At 35.4% G+C, this 20,439-nt stretch overlaps 1 protein-coding gene across 4 annotated transcripts in view; it reads right to left on the bottom strand.

The window, feature by feature from the left end:
* Positions 1–20,439, bottom strand: part of WDR47 (WD repeat domain 47) — a 61,466-nt gene that overhangs the window by 31,297 nt on the left and 9,730 nt on the right. For 3 of the 4 annotated variants that reach the window (XM_043876951.1, XM_043876948.1, XM_043876949.1), the window contains 4 exons: positions 8,905–9,071; positions 6,679–6,762; positions 2,633–2,717; positions 262–1,064 (listed from right to left, as the gene is read on the bottom strand). In XM_043876951.1, the coding sequence (XP_043732886.1) occupies positions 262–1,064; positions 2,633–2,717; positions 6,679–6,762; positions 8,905–9,062 (1,130 nt within the window). In that variant the 5' untranslated portion in view covers positions 9,063–9,071. Of the gene's footprint in view, positions 1–261; positions 1,065–2,632; positions 2,718–6,678; positions 6,763–8,904; positions 9,072–12,228; positions 12,251–20,439 lie in introns of those variants that run through there. The other variant, XM_043876950.1, reaches the window with a different exon arrangement.

The following is a 20,439-nucleotide window of genomic DNA, read 5'->3' as shown; positions in this document are numbered from 1 at the left end:
TTTTAATTCTCTTACTGATAATCTTCCATATTTCCAAAATTTCTTAATACGTATGCACTGCCTTTATTACCAGCAAAATGATAATACAGGACATAAAAATAAAGATTTTCCTGGATAATATTAATTATCAAAATTTTTAAAACTCCTTACTAATAAAGTTTTAGAGACTAACGTTGAACATTTAGAAAACACACACACACACCCCAATTAGATTATCTCACACTTACAGAGATCTGCCAGTTTTTATAAGCAAATACTTACCGTTCAGGGGATTCTTCATAAATACTGTGACATTCCGTATTCTCAAGCATGAGACTTCTGCTGAGGTTTTGTACTCCTGGATAATGGAAGTTAGCAAAGGAGTGTGACATTGGAGAAGTTTTGTTCCCAAGGTCTGAGATTCTCTTGTCATGACTGGTCAGTCCACAAGTGAGGCCATCTAAAGCAGGATTCAGAGAGCGGGTCATATAGGCATCAGCTGATTGAGGCCTTCTCATTGGAGATGATGGATAGGGAGAAAGTTTGCTGATAAGAGGTGTCAAAAGATCAGCATATGCAGCTTTTGTGGGTTTTAGAAGTTTGTCAACATGAATATTAAGCATTTTCTGTTCAAAAGCACAAGAGAAGACTGAAGATGGGAGATTCTGGAGCCATGACAATAAACTCAGATCCAAATCATCACACCCATTACCACATAAGAGGTCAATTCCAAGTAGTACTTCACTTTCTGTAATTTCTTCTCCTGTTGCTTTACTTTGACAAAATTCTACACAGCATTCATAAAGTAGGCCCTTCATGACAAGCTGAAATAAACGATTGTTACTTGCTTTAAAACCAGCCTCACTTAGCTTCCTATCAGCAGGGATGAATTCTGCAACCATGATACAAGCCTCTTCAAAGCAGTGAACTCGTGCAGTACTGGGATTCCAGTCCTTAAATTCAGCATGATTGGTCAAACGAGGCAAAGTCAAAAGCAAACAGAGCTTGCTGTAGTCATCTTTAGAAGGACAGTACTCCTCCAGGGCATGTAAACATTGCACAGCTTCTTGCATGGTAAATTCCAGCTGTAAAAAAAAACAAGTGCTATAGAGATCCTATGAGATATGAAAACAATGAAAGTATTTTACGCAAAATACTTTATAAACTTTCACAAACTGTTCAATTGCAAAGGGATAAACTAGTGTCAAAGAATACTCATATAATGGTGGGCTATATAACAACTTTTTTTTTTTTTTATATAACAACTTTCAAGTGAAGAATCAAAATATTTTCTACTACTAAAGATTTTAAAATTTGGTTATTAGCATATTAAACTTTTACCTAGAAAAAAGTATCATAACTCAAACTTAATACTATCATTTTCAACGCGTAAGTTTTAAGAGTAAGGATAATTAAGTTTTCTAGCAATGAAACTGAAGCATGCCAATATTTAACTGTTTACTACAGCCTGCCATCATTCCAGCTTACCCAAAAAGCAAAAGAGCCATTCTCAAACTTGCCTTAGGACAAATGTGTGTGGAGAAAGAAAGCAAATCAAGAAAGACAACATCTACAGTTCACTTTTACAAAAATGGTGCAGATAGAACAAAAGGAAGCTTAGCCAAATGACAAAGTAATTTGTATAGTGAATATTATCTTAGGATCAATAGCTTTCAGTGATGTAAGGAACTTCAGAAATTGCATAGCACAGCTTTTATATCTTACCTGAAGGAAAAGGTAGGGTGCAGATTTAACTTAAGTAATTCAGTTGATTAGTGACAAAGACAGAATGAAAATTCTTATTGACTTATTCATATTCCAGTGTTCTTTCCACTTTTTTTTGGTCATTCCATTTGGCATGTGGACGCTTAGTTCCCTAACCAGGGGCCAAACCCAAGTCCTCTGCAGTGGAAGTGCTGAGTCTTAACTATTAGACTACCAGGAAGTACCTCTTTCCACCTTTAAACATCATTACCTGGCAAGCATTTCTCTACTATTTCAATGATTACTTACTAGCACTTAATAAGTTTCTTTGGTTTTGGATGTAACAATACTAATATTAAAACTTTAAAAGTAACTCTCTAACCAAAAAGAATTTAATATCGTTAAATCTAAATTGTCATTAAAAAATAAACATTCTATTAAGAAACACCTCTGAGGAATTCCCCGGCTATCAGTGGTTAGGGCTCTGCACTTTCACTGCCAAGGGCCTGGGTTCAACCCCTGGTTGGGGAACGAAGATCCTACAAGTTGTACTGCACAGCCAAAAAATAAGGGTTTTTTTTTTAAAAAAGAAAAAAGCCTCTGGATCAAAGAAAATACTGAAAAGACAGAAAGAAGAGGTAAACATAATTCACTTCTGGGATAAGAAAAGAAGCAATGATACAGTCATCAAGTCAAACATCTTCAGCTATCTAGATCACCTTAAACAAGAGGGGCGCACACTCTCCAACCAAACAGCCATTCATGTGCATCATCTTTGCCTAAATCACAGAACAAATTCAGAAGCACTACAGATTGAAAGTACTACACCTGTAAAACAACAGATCTTGCCCCACCACCACTCATAAATTCTAATCCTTTGTTTTAGTGAATAGAATACTTATGACTGAAACAAGACTGTGGCGCAAACCTTCAGGAATAAAAATCTTACATGCTGGGGCTCATCTTCTGCTGACATTGCATTGTTAACACATAAAGCTTCTAAAAACTTCTGCTTCAGGATAATATAACGAAACCTGTGAAAAATAAAATATGAAACATCAAAATGATTAAAAGCTGAGTTATAGCACAGTCTACAGTCCGTGGGGTCACAACAAGTCGGACATGACTAAAGGACTAACACCTTCACTGCCTTTCACTACAGCAACGTCAATGACCAGAAATGAAACACAAGCTCCTAAAGCAAAATAGGCCAAGTTTTTCTTATAGGATCAATTATTCCTTTTAAAAAAGACTTTAAAAAATTAATTTCCCAATGTCTCATAAATCAAATGTACTTACTAGTTACTGGAAGTATCTTTGCTTTCAGGAAATTCTTAAAATATCTCATAAGGCTAATCACATTGAAGCCGTGTGTGTGTGTGTTCGATCACTCATAAGCCATAATTAAAAGATAGCAAGTAATCACAATTTAATACTCAAAGGAAGGGTTTTTATTTGAAATATTATTTCTAAGCAAACAATCAAGTTTTTATGGAAGATGTCAAAAGTCATCTAACATGAAATCAAAATATTTTATATTCCAAATATTTTATTTCCCAAAATAAGTCTTTTCAAACATGAGAAAAGTCTTATAAAAATACAGCTGAAAGGGTAGAATGAAATGAATAACACTGCTAAAAAGCCATAAAATAACTGTAGACTTAAAACTTTTTAAAAGGTACTTTTCAGAGAGGGGGAAGGGAGAGTCCACTTGACTTGTCTATGAATCAAAAAATGTTGAGTGCCTTAAGCACTTTAAAGAAAAGTATTTCTAAGGACTGAAAGAAAATAATAATGAACCTTCACAGTCATTCTTCCAACCATTGTTGTAACAGCAAATATGTGCCAATAAAACAAAATCCCCACCTTTAAGAAGAAGGGCATCTAATGAAAGCAATTCATCTAATGCGCATGTAACAGATAACTGGATTAAGAAGTTGTGGTGTGTATGTATATACACACTCAATGAACTATTACTCAGCCATAAAAAAGAATTAAATAATGCCATTTGCAGCAACACGGAGGGACCGAGAGAGTGTCACTGAGTGAATTAAGTCAGAGAAGGCCAAGTATCACATGGTATCACTTATAAGTGAAATCTTATGAAGAATGGTAGAAATGAACTTATTTAAAAAACAGAAACAGAGTTAGAGATGTAGAAAACAACCTTATGATTAACAGTGGGGAAAGGGGAAGAGGGATGAAGTGGGAGGTTGGGATTGACATATACACACTACTATATATAGAACAGATAACTAATAATGACCAATTGTTTAGCACAGGGAACTCTACTCAATATTCTGTAATGACTCACACAGGACAAGAATCTAAAAAAGAGTGGATATATGTATATGTATAACTGAATCACTCTGCTGTGTACCTGAAACTAACACAACATCGTAAACCAACTATACACCAATAAAAATTTCAAAAAAAGAAGTCATATAAGAAAGCGGGGAAAAAAAATATTGCCATCTGCAAAAACATGGATGGACCTAGAGAATATTGTGCTTACTGAAATAAGTCAAAGAAAGACAAATACTATATGATAACATTTATATGTGGAATCTAAAAAATAACATAAATGATTATACATATATACACAAAACAGACTCACAGTCATAGAAACAAACCTGTGGTTACTAAAGCTGGCGGCAGGGGAAAAGTTAGGGGTATGAGGTTAACAAATGCAAACTACTATACATAAAACAGATAAGCAACAAAGATTAACTGCATAGCACAGAGAATTTGTAATAAGCTATAATGGAATATAGTCTGCAAAAATACTGAATTATTATGCCATATACCTGAAACTAACACAGTATTATAAATCAACTATACTTCAATTTAAAAAACAAAAAGAAGAGAATCATCTAATAAATTCCATGGAATATGTATAGGATTCAGCAAGGTTTTGGGTTTCCTGGGTAGCTCAGCAGTAAAGAATCTGCCTGTGATATGAGACCTGGGTTCAATCCCTAGGTCGGGAAGATCCCCTGGAGAAAGGAATGGCAACCCACTGCAGTATTTGCCTGGAGAATTCCACGGACAAAGGAGCCTGGAGTGCTACTACAGTCCATGGGGTCTCAAAGAGTAGGACACGACTGAGTAACTAACACAGAGAAAGATTTTGAAGGAGTGTGAAACCAAGTCTACAAGAAATGGTGTGGGTCTTATAAGAACTGACTCTTGGAAGATGATCAAGCATGTGCTATGTAAAGGCAGAAGATGATGTAAGAAACAATATTCCAGGTAAATAAACAATGTACAAAAGTAAAGTCTGAAACAGCATGAATTATGGAGAATCAGAAACTAACACAAAGTTTCACTTCTGATAATGGTGGAGTAATTTGTATCAGGCTAACTTTTCTGCAAATAACAATTAAACCCTAGATAAAACCCAAAAATTATTTGAAAGCACCAAAAAAAAGGGAAAAAAAAAAAGGCTAGCACAAGTAGAGGGAAGTCAATACATGAAAAAAGGGAACTTTAGGGAGTGTGATTCAAGGACATAGGGCCTTCCAGTTGAGAAACTCCCCAATCCACACAGCATGAGCTAAAACTCAAGCAGAAAGCTGCAGTTTTACAGATTTTTGAGAAGTCAGAAAAAGGCCCGGTATGCCAGAACAGCATAAAAGTGGCAGAGAGGGTAGGAGGATACAAAACAAGAGGAAACCACAATGAAAAATATATCAAAATCTACTGTATAAACTGTGCCTAAAACCTCGGCCATCCCTAAAACTGAAGATGCAAGGGAGACTCCAAAGAGCCCTGCAAAAGCAACAGACTGAAGGTTAAATAACTGAGCAGAGATTTCGACTGATGCCTGTTAGGTGAGGGGCAGACTCTGCATTCTGAGTATAACAAGGTGTACTCCCTGTATGAATAAAAATCAATAATTTTCAAAAGAAGATAACGGAAATCCAGAGTTTCAACAATGAATCCACAATGTGCAGAATGTATTTTAAAAAATGATGAGACATGTGAAAAAAAGAGTGACTTACAGTTAAGAGAAAAGGCAATCAACAGAAACTGAGCCTGACAAAACCCAGAAGTTGGAATGAGCAAATAAGAACTATTAGTGAACAGGCAGTTACTAAAAATAAGTTCAAGGATTTTACTGGGAAATATAGCCACAATGAACAAACAGATAGGAATATCTCAGCAGAAAAATTATAAATAAAAGTAAATTCTGCAACCAAAAAGTACAATATTTGAAATGAAAAATTCATTGTTTATGAGCAGGTTACTAACTGAAGAAAGTGTCAATAAATGTTGAGGGTAAATCAAGACTCAAGAATACACAGAAAAAATGTTTTTAAAAAAGAAACAAAGCTTCAAAACTGTGTAACAGTATCAGTCTAATACTATATAAATAGAAGGAGAAGAGAAAAGAGCAGAAAAAATTTTTGAAGAAATAACTGCCAAAAACTTCTCAAATTTGATGAAAGACATAAACTTATAGATCCAAAAACTTCAGTAAACCCCATGCAGGAAAAACACAAGTAAATCACACTTCAGTTCAGTCACTCAGTCGTGTCCGGCTCTTTGCAACCCATGACACTTAGGCACATCCAAATCAAACTGCTGAAAACCAGTGACAAGGAGAAAATCTTGAAGGCAGCTAGTAGAAGAAGAAAAAAAGAAACATTATATACAACAGAATCAAAAATAACTCTTTGTCAGAAATAATGGAGGTCAGGAAACAATGGAATGACCTCTCTAAAATCTTTGTAGTATTATGAAGAAACAACTGCTTGAGATAGGCCCTTGTGATGTTTTATATATAGGCACTGTTGACTAATTTTATATATCAGATAGTCAACTAATTGAAGTACATGCAAGCTGTCCTCTGAAGTGCTCCAACTCAATGGGGCTGAGGGTACTATGTGCTAGGAAAGCCAACAGTCTTGTTTTTAAATTTTTGTTTATTGTTTTGTCTTGCTAAACTTCTATCAACAATAAGATACTAAAAAGTTTCAAATGAAATCTTACCTTTTTTTGTCAAATTTTTCCATACATTCTAGAGGCTGAATGAACTGAAGAACTTCATCCCATTGACCATCAAGGATTAGTTGCCTATATAAAGAAAAATCCATGCATGCTATCAAACTTGTGTTATACTAATTAAAAGCAGAATAGATGACAAGATAGCATTAGAACATCACAAAGCAGGTAATAAGATTAACATTTCACTTGATTCCTCAACCACTATAATAAAATTAACTTTTCCCACAAATTATTTGTAACAACATATGCTATTTGAGAAGAATCTGTGAACCTACACCCACTCCTCATTCTAAAATGTGTTTTTCTTCATCTATGTAAAAACATCAAACTAAATCTAAAAGTTTATTTATTTCCCCACTAATCTTACAGTTTAAAGTTATTCTGTATTATTTAGGGGCCAGTGTGTAGGTATGTCCCAGTCTCCCTAAGTCAGTGGGTCTCAACTTGGGGCAGCTCTGCCCCTTGGAGACATCTGGCACTGTGTGGAGACATTTTTGGGTGTCACAACTAGGGTGTGACCAGCATTTACAGGGTATGGGTCAGAGGAACTGCTAAATATCCTACATCCTACGATGCACAGGACAACTCCCACACTCACACAAGACGTTAACAGTACTAAGGCTGAAAAACTGCTCTAAATGTGACTTCAACATCTTGGAGGCATTCAACTAAAGTTAATATATACTAAAGTTTATATTCTGAGAATGAAAACAGTAATGAATAATATCAGGTTTCTCTGACTTAAGTGGTCTATGGGAACTTCCAAAAGTTATAAGGCTTTTAGAGTACTGTTCTTTCTTAAAAGTTATTTCCCTACTTATGCATTTTTAGAACAGAAAATTTTAAAAGGAAGAAACAAGCAAGAAGATCTACATAAGATTACCAACTTTTAAAATTCTACAAAGAATGAAAAGTAATAAAAAGCAATCACAATATATAATATAATCATTTTATAAAGGAACATTTTAACATTTAAAAAGTAGGAAGGATATAATTTCAAAGGTGAGCCCTTTAAGATCAATACATTAGGAGAATACATTTAGTTTTCATGAAAAATTTACTGTTCTTTAATTCTTTGCATTTCACCTTAGACCAGTAAAACTGCACTACAAACCAACGGGTTTCTGCAGAGGGATATCAGAGAGCCACTACTAAACTCCAGGAATAGCAATGCTTGAAAGACAAAGCCCAAAGAATACAGCCCTAGTATTGGTTCCTGCTACACATATCATTGACTAAGCTCCCTAGGGCTCAGTGACATTCATATATCAAATACAGGGAAGTGCAATGAATTCAAATAAACTTTCCTGATATAATAAAGCTTTTTAAAAAGTTCCTTCTTCATGAGTTAGAAACACTTCATTTTCATTTCACAAAATGCTACATATCCAAGAATCTGTACTCCCTGTCAAGGACATTTGGTAGCACATAAGCACAGAATACATTTCTGTCTGGAATTCTGGGTTTTTCTTTTTCCATCCAATTCAAGGAAGGATATATTTAGCTTTCCATTTTGGCAAACATGTTAACTCCCTTTTGCTCTACAATTCCATCTCCAAAAAACTTGTTCTAAGGAAATAATCCAAGATACAGAAAAAGTCATATGTATGAAAGATGTTCAGTAGAGCATTTAAGAAAGCCTGGAAACAATTTAATTGTCTAAAAATAGGGAAATTATTAGGAAATTAAGTAAACCGAAAACTTTAAAAGAAAAAATTTATAATCACACACAGAATTCTTATAATGTTAATGGATAAAGCAGGATACCAGTTATAAATGTAAACAGAATTGCTGGTTTTTTTTTAATATGCATCAAAAACTAGGTGTGAATGGTAAGGTGATTTTTCTTATTTTTCTATATTTTCTACAAAGAATATATTTATATGAGTATGTTTTATTTCTACAGCTACAAAAGATATTTCAGAAATATTTTAAGTTTACAGTCTCTGATTTGTTAATCGAGTATCTTTTACATGATGCCACAACCATAATAGAGTTGTGATTCTTTTTAATGAATCTTTGGATCTTACTCCTGAAAATATTCTACAGAAAACTTTTATTTTGTAAATGCTCATTATAAAAATAAACACTAAAAAATTATACTTACTTTTCATGATTATAAAGACCTACCTGTATTGTACCTATTATCTTATTAATACTTAACATTTCTTGGAATGAGCTACCAACCTTACAGTAATAATGAAATCATACCTCAGGAAAAGCATATCATCAGAAAATAGTCCATTTATGACTCCACTTTCCTTCTCAAGGGCCAACATACTAATGTGAAGCTTCTTTGAATTCAAGAAATCTAAGATTAGCTTAATGATTTCAACCTCTTTTACATTCACTGTTTCTTCAGCCGTCATGTCGATAGCCTAAATATTAAACAAAATAAAAACAAAAATTAGTTCTACTGTTTTATTTCTAAGCATTACTAACTACACGGAAACTACACATAACAAGTTTCTTGGAAATAATTAGTACAGGTATTCAAATGAAATTAATTTAATATTTGTCAAAAGCAAGTCATTCTTTGAGGTATGATATAGGTATAGCTATGATTTTTTTAAGTGTTTATCTTCGAGAGATATACATTGGAATTACAGATTGATATGAAGTCTGAGATTTGCTTCAAAATAATACAAAAGGCACATGGCAGGAAGTATAGAAAAAATAATAAATCATGACTATTAAAGTAGGATAATAGGTAAATGGAGGTTCATAATATTTGCTATGGTCTGAACATTACTGTCTTCCCAAAATTCATATGTTAAGTGATGGTATTAGGAGGAAAGACCTTTGGGAGGTGATTAGGTAATGAGGACAAAGCCCTCATGATTAGGACTAGTGCCCTTGTAAAACACACCCCAGTTTCCTGGTGGTCCAATGGTTAAGACTCCACGCTCCTACCACAAGGGGCAACCAGTAGTTCAGTTGGGGAACTAAAATCCTGCATGCCTCTTGGCATGGCCAAATAAAACTTAAAAATTAAATTAAAAAATAATAATAGTGATTAAAAAGTAGAAGAGACCCCAGAAAGTTAGCTTAGCCCTCTCTCTTAGGAGACTACAACGTGACTCAGCAGTCTGCAACTAGGAAGAGGGCTGTCACAGAACCTAACCATGCTAGCACCCTTATCTCTGACTCCCAGCATCTAGAATTTTGAGCACTAAATTTCTTCTATATATAGATCACCGAGTCTATGGTATCCTGTTACAGCATCTCAGATGAACTAAGATAATATTATTCTGTCTACTCATACATATGTTTAAAATTTGCCATAATAAAGAATATTTTTAAAGTCACAAATAACCAAACCATGTTTAGCTATGTCCTATATATTCATTCAATAAGCACTGGCTATCTTTTCTTTGTGATATACACTGTCCTGTACTCACTCCGCCCTTAAGAAGTTTACAAAATGTAGCAGCAACACGTAAAATGTACTCTATACTTTGGAACCAAAAAAACAAGGCTGATTGAAATGTGCAACTCTGAGTAATATTGGTACTATCAACATAAACATCAATGATATTTCAGTTCTCTCAAATCCCTTCTCTTACCTGTTAAGTCTGCAGTGATACAACTGAGCTCACAAGTTAACCATCAAGAATCAGAACTAAGAGGAATTCTGAAGAGCATTAGGTCAACATTCTCCTTTTAAAGATGAGACCACACAAGTTAAATGCCCTAAGTTGTTGCAGTTTTCAAAAGTCCAGGCTCAGAGCTAAGGAGACTAGTTGCAGATAAATGTGATCAGATAAAACAAACTGTAAGCATCTTTCCCACAGGACCAATTATCTTTTACCAAATTCGCAGAAATATAAATATATACACGTATGCATACAGGTTTATTTTTTTCAATTTGGTTACTATTTTGACAATTTATTTCTTCATAATGAGAATTAATTACAGTCATGTGGCAGACTAGAATGCTCATCAGATGACTGCATTTTCTCTCTTAGTTGGAGAAGGCAGTAAACAAAGGACAGAGCATGGGAAAGTAATTATGACTCAAATATGTAATGACATCAGACTAAACTAATCTCATACATCCATCTCCATAATAAGGACATGCCTACCTCAGGAAACAGACAAATCACAAATTCTCCCCCAACAGGCCAGTCACCCAATTCCTCATGTTTTGGGTTTCCCTTTGCTGTCTTCTAAGCTGGCTACCCTTCTGCTCATAGACTTTGTTCAAAAGACTTTGTACTATAAAATTAATGATATTTCCATTCAATAAATTCTGATCATATTTCACAACTGTCTGTCTGAGATTACTCCTAAAGCACACTGATTTTAGCATTCCCCAAATCTTCAGATAGTTCTTACTAGAAAAGAATTGTTGTTGAGTCATTAAGTCAAGCCCAACTCGTTGCAACCCCAATGAGCCACTGCTAATTTAACTCCCAGAAAAATAACTGTAAAGCTGCCTCAAAAGTTCTTAGAGGGCACTTCATTTAAATCACCATATACCAATTACACAATAAACACTATGATATTAAATAGTTTATAGGCCTCATACTATTCAACATTCAGTTTAATACTAAGTAACTCTGGAGTTATTATACTATGAATCTATGGTAATAGTTCCACTTAAATTAAATCATAACCACAAGTTTCACACTGCCATCATTTCTGATCAATCAATAAAGCCTAAGAGAAGTAGTATATTCTAACAATATATATTTTACAATGATTTTATACTTAGATTTTGAATAGATGCAAAAAAAAATCTTAATTAACCAGAATTATTCAGGGTTTTTAAAAGATAATTTAAAAGATAAGTTTTAATTCCATACTATAGAATTCCCAGTAGAAAAGTATACTTTAATTACCCAACCCAGAATTTTAACTCTTATAAACTTTACTGTGGCTAGATACAACATAAAACATAGGTACATAATGACTATATTTTAGAATTATTCTTTTTGAATGCACCCTGTGTTACTGTAGCATTTGTAGAAGCTCCCAAAATCCCAGCTGTATATATTTTTAAAGATAACAAAGCATAATTCATCAACATTTTTTTAATCTCTTTAAACTATTAATCACTACAAAGCTAAGATTTTCCTCTAATTCGGAGAAGTAGAATTCAGTAATAAATGCCTCTTCCTCTCCCCTCAGGGGGACTACAAATCAGTAAGATTCTACTAGCTTAGGAACCACTAAAATTATTTTTGATGAGACAGACAGTACATAAATGTTCATAATTATTACTTGAATTAATTTAAGATGCAAAAAAAAAAAGTCAATGAAGAAATGTCTCTTAAAAACTACAGAGTAGCAGAGCAGCAATGAAGACACAGACGTGGAGAACAGACTTGTAGACACAGTAGGGGAAGGAGGGGCTGGGACAAACTGAGAAAGCAGCATGGAAACATACATTACTACACGTGAAATAGACAGCAAGTGGGAATTTGCTGTTTAATACAGGGAGCTCAACCCAGTAGTCTGTAACAACCTAGAGGGATGGGATAAGGTGGGAGATGGGAGCAGGGGGCTCTGGAGGGAGGGGCCTACGTATACCTGTGGCTGATTCATGTTGATATATGGCAAAGGCCAACACCATATTGCAAAGCAATTATCCTACAAGGAAAAAAAAGTACAGAGTTGATGATTTTGTTTGCAACTCTTCTAAAAGTCATTCAATGGCTATCATCAAAAATGCCACAAACAACAAATGCTGGAGAGGGTATAGAGAGAAGGGAACCCTCCTACACTGTTGGTGGGAATGTAAATTGGTACAGCCACTATCAGTCCAGTCCAGTTCAGTCGCTCGGTTGTGTCCGACTCTTTGAGACCCCATGACTCAGCACACCAAGCTTCCCTGTCCATCACCAGCTCCTGAAGCTTACACAAACTCATGTCCATCGAGTCGGTGATGCCACTATGGAGAACAGTATTGACGGTCCTTAAAAAACGAAAAATATGGAGAAGGCAATGGCACCCCACTCCAGTACTCTTGCCTGGAAAATCCCATGGACAGAGGAGCCTAGTAGGCTGCAGTCCATGGGGTCGCGAAGAGTCGGACACGACTGAGCGACTTCACTTTCACTTTTCACTTTCATGCATTGGAGAAGGAAATGGCAGCCCACTCCAGTGTTCTTGCCTGGAGAATCCCAGGGACGGCGGAGCCTGGTGGGCTGCCGTCTAAGGGGTCGCACAGAGTCGGACACGACTGAAGCGACTTAGCAGCAGCAGCAGTCTTCACACTGAGAGAGCACTACTTGAGAGAGCAATTGAAAAGTTTCCAAAATTTTGGTTCAGTCTGAAGAAAGGAAGCTGGAACTGTCTGTTCTTGGTGCCTTGCAGAGAGACTCGCAGCAACTCTCCGTTAACAGCTTTCACGTGGCTTGGATGTACAACACATCCAAGGTGGCCACACCTGTGGTAGAGCTTGGTAAAAGACTGAAGATACATTGGTGCTTTGATGAAAAGGTCAGTTGGCTGGTCCTCTCTCGAAAAGCTTATTTAGCCCCCAAAGCCAACTTTGTAACATATTTAAAACTGCTATTTTCGCTTATTTCTGGAATGTAAAAAAAAATGTATAAAATGAATTAGCGTATGCTTCCTGAATAAAAAGGAGCCAAAGTTGAAAAAAAAAAAAAAACGAAAAATAGAGCTATCATAGGACCCTACAACCCTACTCCTGAGCATATATCCAGAGAAAAACATGATCCGAAAGAATGCACCCCAATGTTCATTGTAGCACTGCTTACAATAGCCAAGACATGGAAGCAACCTAAATGTCCATCGACAGAGAAATAGACAAAGACGACGTACACACGTGCAATGAAATAATACTCAGTTGTTAAAAAGAATGAAATAAGGCCATCTGCAGCAACACAATGGACCTAGAGAGTGTCATACTGAGTGAAGTAAGTCAGACAGAGAAAGAGAAATATTGTATGACATCCCTTATACCTGGAATCTAAAAAGAAATGATACAAATGAACTTACTTACAAGACAGAGACTCACAGACTTAGAAAACAAGCTTATGGTCGCCAAGGGGAAGGGATAGTTAGGGGGTTTGGGAAGGTCAGGTACACACTGCTCTATTAAAAATGGATAACCAGCAAGGACCTATAGTATAGTACATGGAACCTGACTCAGTGTTATGTGCCAGCCTGGATGGGAGGGGCGTCTGGGGGAGAATGGATACACGTACATGTATGGCTGAGTCCCTTGACTGTTCACCTGAAACTCCCACAACTCTGTTAATTAGTTATACTCTAACACAAAAGAAGAAGTTTGGGGAAAAAAAGATATACACTTAAAATAAGTACTTGAAATACATGCTTAATCTACTTATTAGAAAAAGAAATAAATAAATAAAATAAAACCCATTCAAGGGAATTCCCTGGCAGTCCAGTGGTTAGGCATCCATGCTTTCACTACTGATGATCCAGGTCTGATCCCTGGTCAGGGAATTAAGATCCCATGGCGAGGCCAAAAAAAAAAAAAGTCACTCTAAAGGATAAAGCTCCGGCCCTTCAATCTATTCAGCCAAATCAGCCCTGATAACATCTTAGGTAGATATGCAAGCCCATGTACATGCGTGCTCACCAAGCAGAGTTTATAATATATAGGGCCAACAATAAAGTGTATTCCACCGAAAACAGAAAAAAAATTGGGGTAGGCAGGATCAGATTGTTTCAGTATTTACATACTAAAAGATAGATTTGCTATTAAAAAATAAATCACAAAACATGAACTCTATGAATTTTCCTCTAAGAAATGAACGTTTACTAATATTCAATAATGAAGTAAGGAAAAAAGGGTTTTTTTTAAAAGTAAATATATCTGGAAATGAGCTAGACAGAGGTAAGTATTTTAGTACTAAGATACAATTATCATCTACAGAAACTAAATCGGGTCTCTATATGGACTCCTGCTGATAATTATCTAAGTGAATCAAGATTAAAAGAATGTATTAGAGGGAAAAAAACAAAATTATTTTTAGAAATCTAAAATTAAAGGTAAAATGTTAGCAATAGGTAAGAAAAAAAGAGAATGGTAATAGAAATATATTGACTAATATGTATATTTCCATACATAGTTATGAAAAAAGTTTCATGAAAAAATATCGGTCGTAGCTTTCTAACCAAACATAAATAGATATTTAAATGTCCCTTTGCAATGAGGTACTTTCACTTACTTATAATACAAATTAGGAAGGAAGAAAATGCAGAAGGCTAAGAATGATTCAAAAGCATAAGATTAAGGGAATTAGGGCACATCCATTAAATATTTTATAGTCAAGAAAAAAAGTGTTTAAGAAAGGCTCCACTTATCCCTATCCCCATCCTAAACAATAAACACCGCTTTCTTTTAACTTTCCAAGAATTACAGAGTGCCTAACGCTGAACAATAGTGCTTTACCATTCCAGTTTACAGGCAAAAACGCAGATGAGGAAATGAAGTACTATGAAGATTTTTTATAAAATATCAAACTGCAAAGTAAGACTACTGTAACTTCTTTAAAAAAAAAAAAAAAAAAAAGAAGAGGGAGGAAAAAACTTCCTAGCTCTTAAATAAAAGAGCATTCCAAAAACCCATGCTGCTGCCAGATTACTTAACTGCAAATATCTGGTCCTTCAGGAATATCAATGTGACATTGCAAGTCATTTCATTTCTACTGGCCTCAATTTCTTCACACATAAAATAAGAGGGTTACTTAGTTTGTCTAATTTCTATGATTTCCCTTCAAGTTTTACATTTGTTTTAACTCAAATTTCAATAACAGGAAGTATATTTTCTTAGGGAGAAATATCAACTCTGGAATAATCAGAAGTCTCTGATTCTAAAGTCAGTTTAACAAGAGAAAAGAAAGATTTGTTTTAGATCATTTAAATAAACAAAAGAAAAGCCCTTCTAACTGCAAGGCCCTGTCATGTCTACTAATCAGCTAGCATGGATGCAGCATGTGTCCCTTCTTACTGCTGACAGCTGTTCTCTATTCATCAATTATTTTAATTTACCTTCTGGAACTGTGAATGATTTTTAGCCTGAAGAACAAATTACATTTAAAGCAGGTGCAGCTTTATATAGCTAAAAAAAGAAAAGAATCAATTAACATAAAAATACGTTGTATATATGCATAAAATATCTCTGGCAACAGAACAAGAAACTGATAAAACTGGTTGTCTCCAAGAGGGAAAAATGGATAATAAAGAACAGAAATGGAATGGATAATAAAGAAGAAAAATGGTGTCACTATACACCCTTTTGTACCTTTTTGATTTTAGACCATGTGCAATTATTACCTATTCCAAAAATTTTAAATATTTTATATGAAATTTTATATTATATGTATAATTTAAATATTACATATGAAACACATATTCCCTGGTAACTCAGCTGGTAAAGAATCTGCCTGCACTGCAGGAGACCCTGGTTCAATTCCTAAGTCAGGAAGATCCCCTGGAGAAGGGATAGGCTACCCACTCCAGTATTCTTGCCTAGAGAATCCCCATGGACAGAAGAGCCTGGCAGACTACAGTCCATGGAGTCGCAATGGATCAGACACAACTGAGCGACTAAAACAACATACACATGAAACATAATGACTTTCCCATTGCAAATAACTGGAAATAATTAGACATATAAGGAATATAATGTATTCATTATTTATATAATAAAGCAATAACATTTCAGAATGATTTGTATTTTTTTCATAAACTGAGACCCTCTTCTCAGATTCTATTCAAGTATTATTTCAATCATTCTTTATGAGATAAAAGTATTTGTATTATTTTCATATTCAAACCCACAAATATTTTTTAAATACATTTCATTACTAATACTAAAAAAATGTACAAGATAGGTAGACACATGCTGTGTAATTCAGTCACATAAAAACCAGAAAAGGTAAATTTAAAATCTGCCAAATTTGGCACTAAAAACGTATATGTAAATCTTCCATTTAACAGAAGTTGCCATGAACAAGATAATAGATAAGGGACAAGGACCAAATATAATACAAACCGTTAAAAGATTACCATCCAGAACATAAAAATAGCATCTTCAAATCAGTATCTCCCCCAAAATTCCAGCTGAACAATTCACAGCACTAAAAATAACCAAAAAAATCGATGGAAAGATGTTCAACTTCACTAGTAATACTAAAATAAGATACCAACAATGGCAAAATTTAAAAGACCTGATAGTATCCAGAGTTGGCAAGAGTGTGAGTAAATGCCCCTTCACACACACTGGGTTAAGAATATAGATTGGGGACCTCCCCGGGGATCCAGTGGTTAGGAGTCCATGTTTCCACCACAGTGGGCAGGGTTCAGACCCCAGTCGTGGAAACAAGATTCCATACGCCGCACGGTATGACCAAAAATCTTTTAAAATACATAATGAAAGAAAGAATATAAATTGGGACAGACTTTTGGAGAGAGAATTTGACAGCATGAAATTTTCATCTATGAAAATTTTAAATGCATATACTCTTTGACTCACCAATTCCAATTCTATTTCTAGGAACCCATTCTGCAAAAATATACAAATATATACAAAGATACATATACAATACTTGAACCGTGAACTTCCAGAAGTTCAAGCTGGTTTTAGAAAAGGCAGAGGAACCAGCGATCAAATTGCCAACATTCGTTGAATCATCAAAAAAGCAAGAGAGTTCCAGAAAAACATCTATTTCTGCTTTACTGACCATGCCAAAGCCTTTGACTGTGTGGCTCACAATAAAGTGTGGAAAATTCTGAACGAGATGGGAATACCAGGCCACCTGCCTCTTGAGAAACCTGTATGCAGGTCAGGAAGCAACAGTGAGAACTGGACATGGAACAACAGACTGGTTCCAAATAGGAAAAGGAGTACATCAAGGCTGTATATTGTCACTCTGCTTATTTAACTTATATGCAGAGTACATCATGAGAAACGCTGGCTGGAAGAAGCACAAGTTGGAATCAAGATTGCTGGGAGAAATATCAATAACCTCAGATATGCAGATGACACCACCCTTATGGCAGAAAGTGAAGAACTAAAGAGCCCCTGATGAAGGTAAAAGAGGAGAGTGAAAAAGCTGGCTTAAAACTCAACATTCAGAAAACTAAGATCATGGCATCCAGTCCCATCACTTCATGGCAAATAAATGGGAAACAGTGGAAACAGTGACTGACTTTATTTTTGAGGGCTCCAAAATCACTGCAGATGGTGATTGCAGCCATAAAATTAAAAGACGCTTACTTCTTGGAAGGAAAGTTATGACCAACCTAGACAGCATATTAAAAAGCAGAGACATTACTTTGCCAACAAAGGTCCATCTAGTCAAGGCTATGGTTTTTCCAGTGGTCATGTATGGATGTGAGAGTTGGACTATAAAGAGGGCTGAGCACTGAAGAACTGATGCTTTTGAACTGTTGTGTTGGAGAAGACTCTTGAGAGTCCCTTGGACTGCAAGGAGATCCAACCAGTCCATCCTAAAGGAGATCAGTCCTGGGTGTTCATTGGAAGGACTGATGTTGAAGCTGAAACTCCAAAACTTTGACCCCCTGATGCAAAGAACTGACTCATTGAAAAGACCCTGATGCTGGGAAAGATTGAGGGCAGGAGGAGAAGGGGACTACAGAGAATGAGATGGTTGGATGGCATCACCAACACAATGGACATGGATTTGGGTGGACTCTGGGAGTTGGTGATGACAGGGAGGCCTGGCGTGCTGTGGTTCATGGGGTTGCAAAGAGTCGGACACGACTGAGCAACTGAAATGAACTGAACTGAACATATACAAAGATGTTCCTTAAGATCTGTTTGTAAGAGAGAAAAATTAGAAATGACCTGAGCTCTCATCAATAGGAGAATTGTTAATTTTTGGTAAATTCATATTATAGAATACTACTGCAGTGATGTAGATCTACTGTACCTTAACAATAAAAAGAAACATTACAGAAAAATACAGCTATCAACAAATACTTGATAAATCGATGAATATAAATAGGCCTATTTATCTCTTTTAAAAGGGAGAGCGTAGTATTCTGTATCTAATAAATGAAAAAGAGAGGCTGGAGGGATACATATCAAACTGTTCAGAGAGGTTACCTCTGAAAAGAAGAATGAGATTGGATGGAGGGCAGGGAACCAGGAAAGGAAAGGATTGAAGGAAGATTCTTTTACTCTTCATCATTCAAATCATCTGAATGATTTATAACCAATATATATTCATGTATTAATTATACATACATTTCTTATATAAATAAAAGTTTTAACAGAAAAAACTATGAAAATGAAAAAAAAAATCACAAAATTAGATCTCAAAAGTTCTATATCAAGGTACCAGGTACAGAAGAATCCCAACCACATGGACCATAGTGTGCCAAGTTCCTCTGTCCATGGAATTCTCCAGGCCAGAATACTGGAGTGGGTAGCCATTCCCTTCTCCAGGGGATCTTCCCAACCCAGGGATCAAACCCAAGTCCCCCGCATTGCAGGCAGATTCTTTACCATCTGAGCCACAAGGAAAGTCCAAAGACAGGATTAACTGCTACATTTACAATGCAAAAACTATTGGGCACAAAAACTATTGTAGGATCTTATATTGCTTAATTGATCTTTATATCAATCATAAGATTGACAATGTTATCTCCATTTTACAGATGAAGACACAAAGCTTTGTATGGTCAAAAACTTCAGCCAGCATTTATATTAAGGCTGAACATCTCACTAGCAGCTGAATACTTCTTTCAGAAACATGTCAGAACATAAATTCTGATATCAACATTGATGTCAATGCCATCCAAGAAATTTCTTAAAAGTAACTGAAGGAACCTATTTAACTGTGTAACAAAAAACAAAGGGGTAAAAAGGAGGCAAATATATATACTTAGATTAATTTTCAGATCAATTTTTTCATTAATTCCCTAAAACATCTGTGTTGCCTTACTCTGACAGGCAAGAAATTGCGTCCTCCTCCCCAATCCCAAACCTAAGCTTTGTAACAATGAAAATTAGAATTTTTGACTGAGAAAGACAGAAATACAGAGACAGAGAGGATAGGCAAAGAGAGACACAGAAACAGAAACAGAAAGGGAGAGAAGGAAGGAAGAAAAGACTGTAGACAAAAACTCTAGGACAAGACTGGAACCACAAGTTGACTAAAGTTCTTTCTATTGTATCACATTGATTTCCAAGAAAAGAAAGGGCAACAATACAAAAACGAGGAAAAACATAAAATGGATACACAGTCATCTAAATATGCCAAAATGAAAAACCTTCATCGAACTCCAATAATATAAAAAATTATTCCAAGAGGTCCATAGTTCTATCATTTTTCATATTGTTTTTCTATTAAACAATGCTAATAGGGTGGGTAAATAAGCTAGAAGTCTACATTAACAACAATCTAATCAGAGTTTTAGACATACCCTTTTAGCTAGAGAGACAAATTAGCTCAACTGTGTAAGAAACTAAAATGAATTTAAAGATTACTTTTTTTATTTTAAAAGATCTATCCACATCTAGTAAAATATACTTCCTAACCTTTACTTAAAACTCCAGGTAATTTTTAAATAATGTTATCCAAATGAGTACTGCCATCAAAAAACAAGCAGTATTGAAAATGACAGGAGGGAAGGAAACCTCCAAAATGAAAAAAAAAATCTAGATCGAAAGAACTCTAGAGTTTAGCTGTTTGCATCTATGCGTGCTCAGTCGCTTCAGCCGTGTCGGACTCTTTGCGACCCTATGGACTGTAGCCCGCCAGGTTCCTCTCTCCA

This window comes from Cervus elaphus, chromosome 20 (assembly GCF_910594005.1).
Source record: "Cervus elaphus chromosome 20, mCerEla1.1, whole genome shotgun sequence".
In the NCBI taxonomy this organism is placed as follows: Eukaryota; Metazoa; Chordata; class Mammalia; order Artiodactyla; family Cervidae; genus Cervus; species Cervus elaphus.
This window is presented reverse-complemented; position numbering and strand designations above follow the sequence as displayed.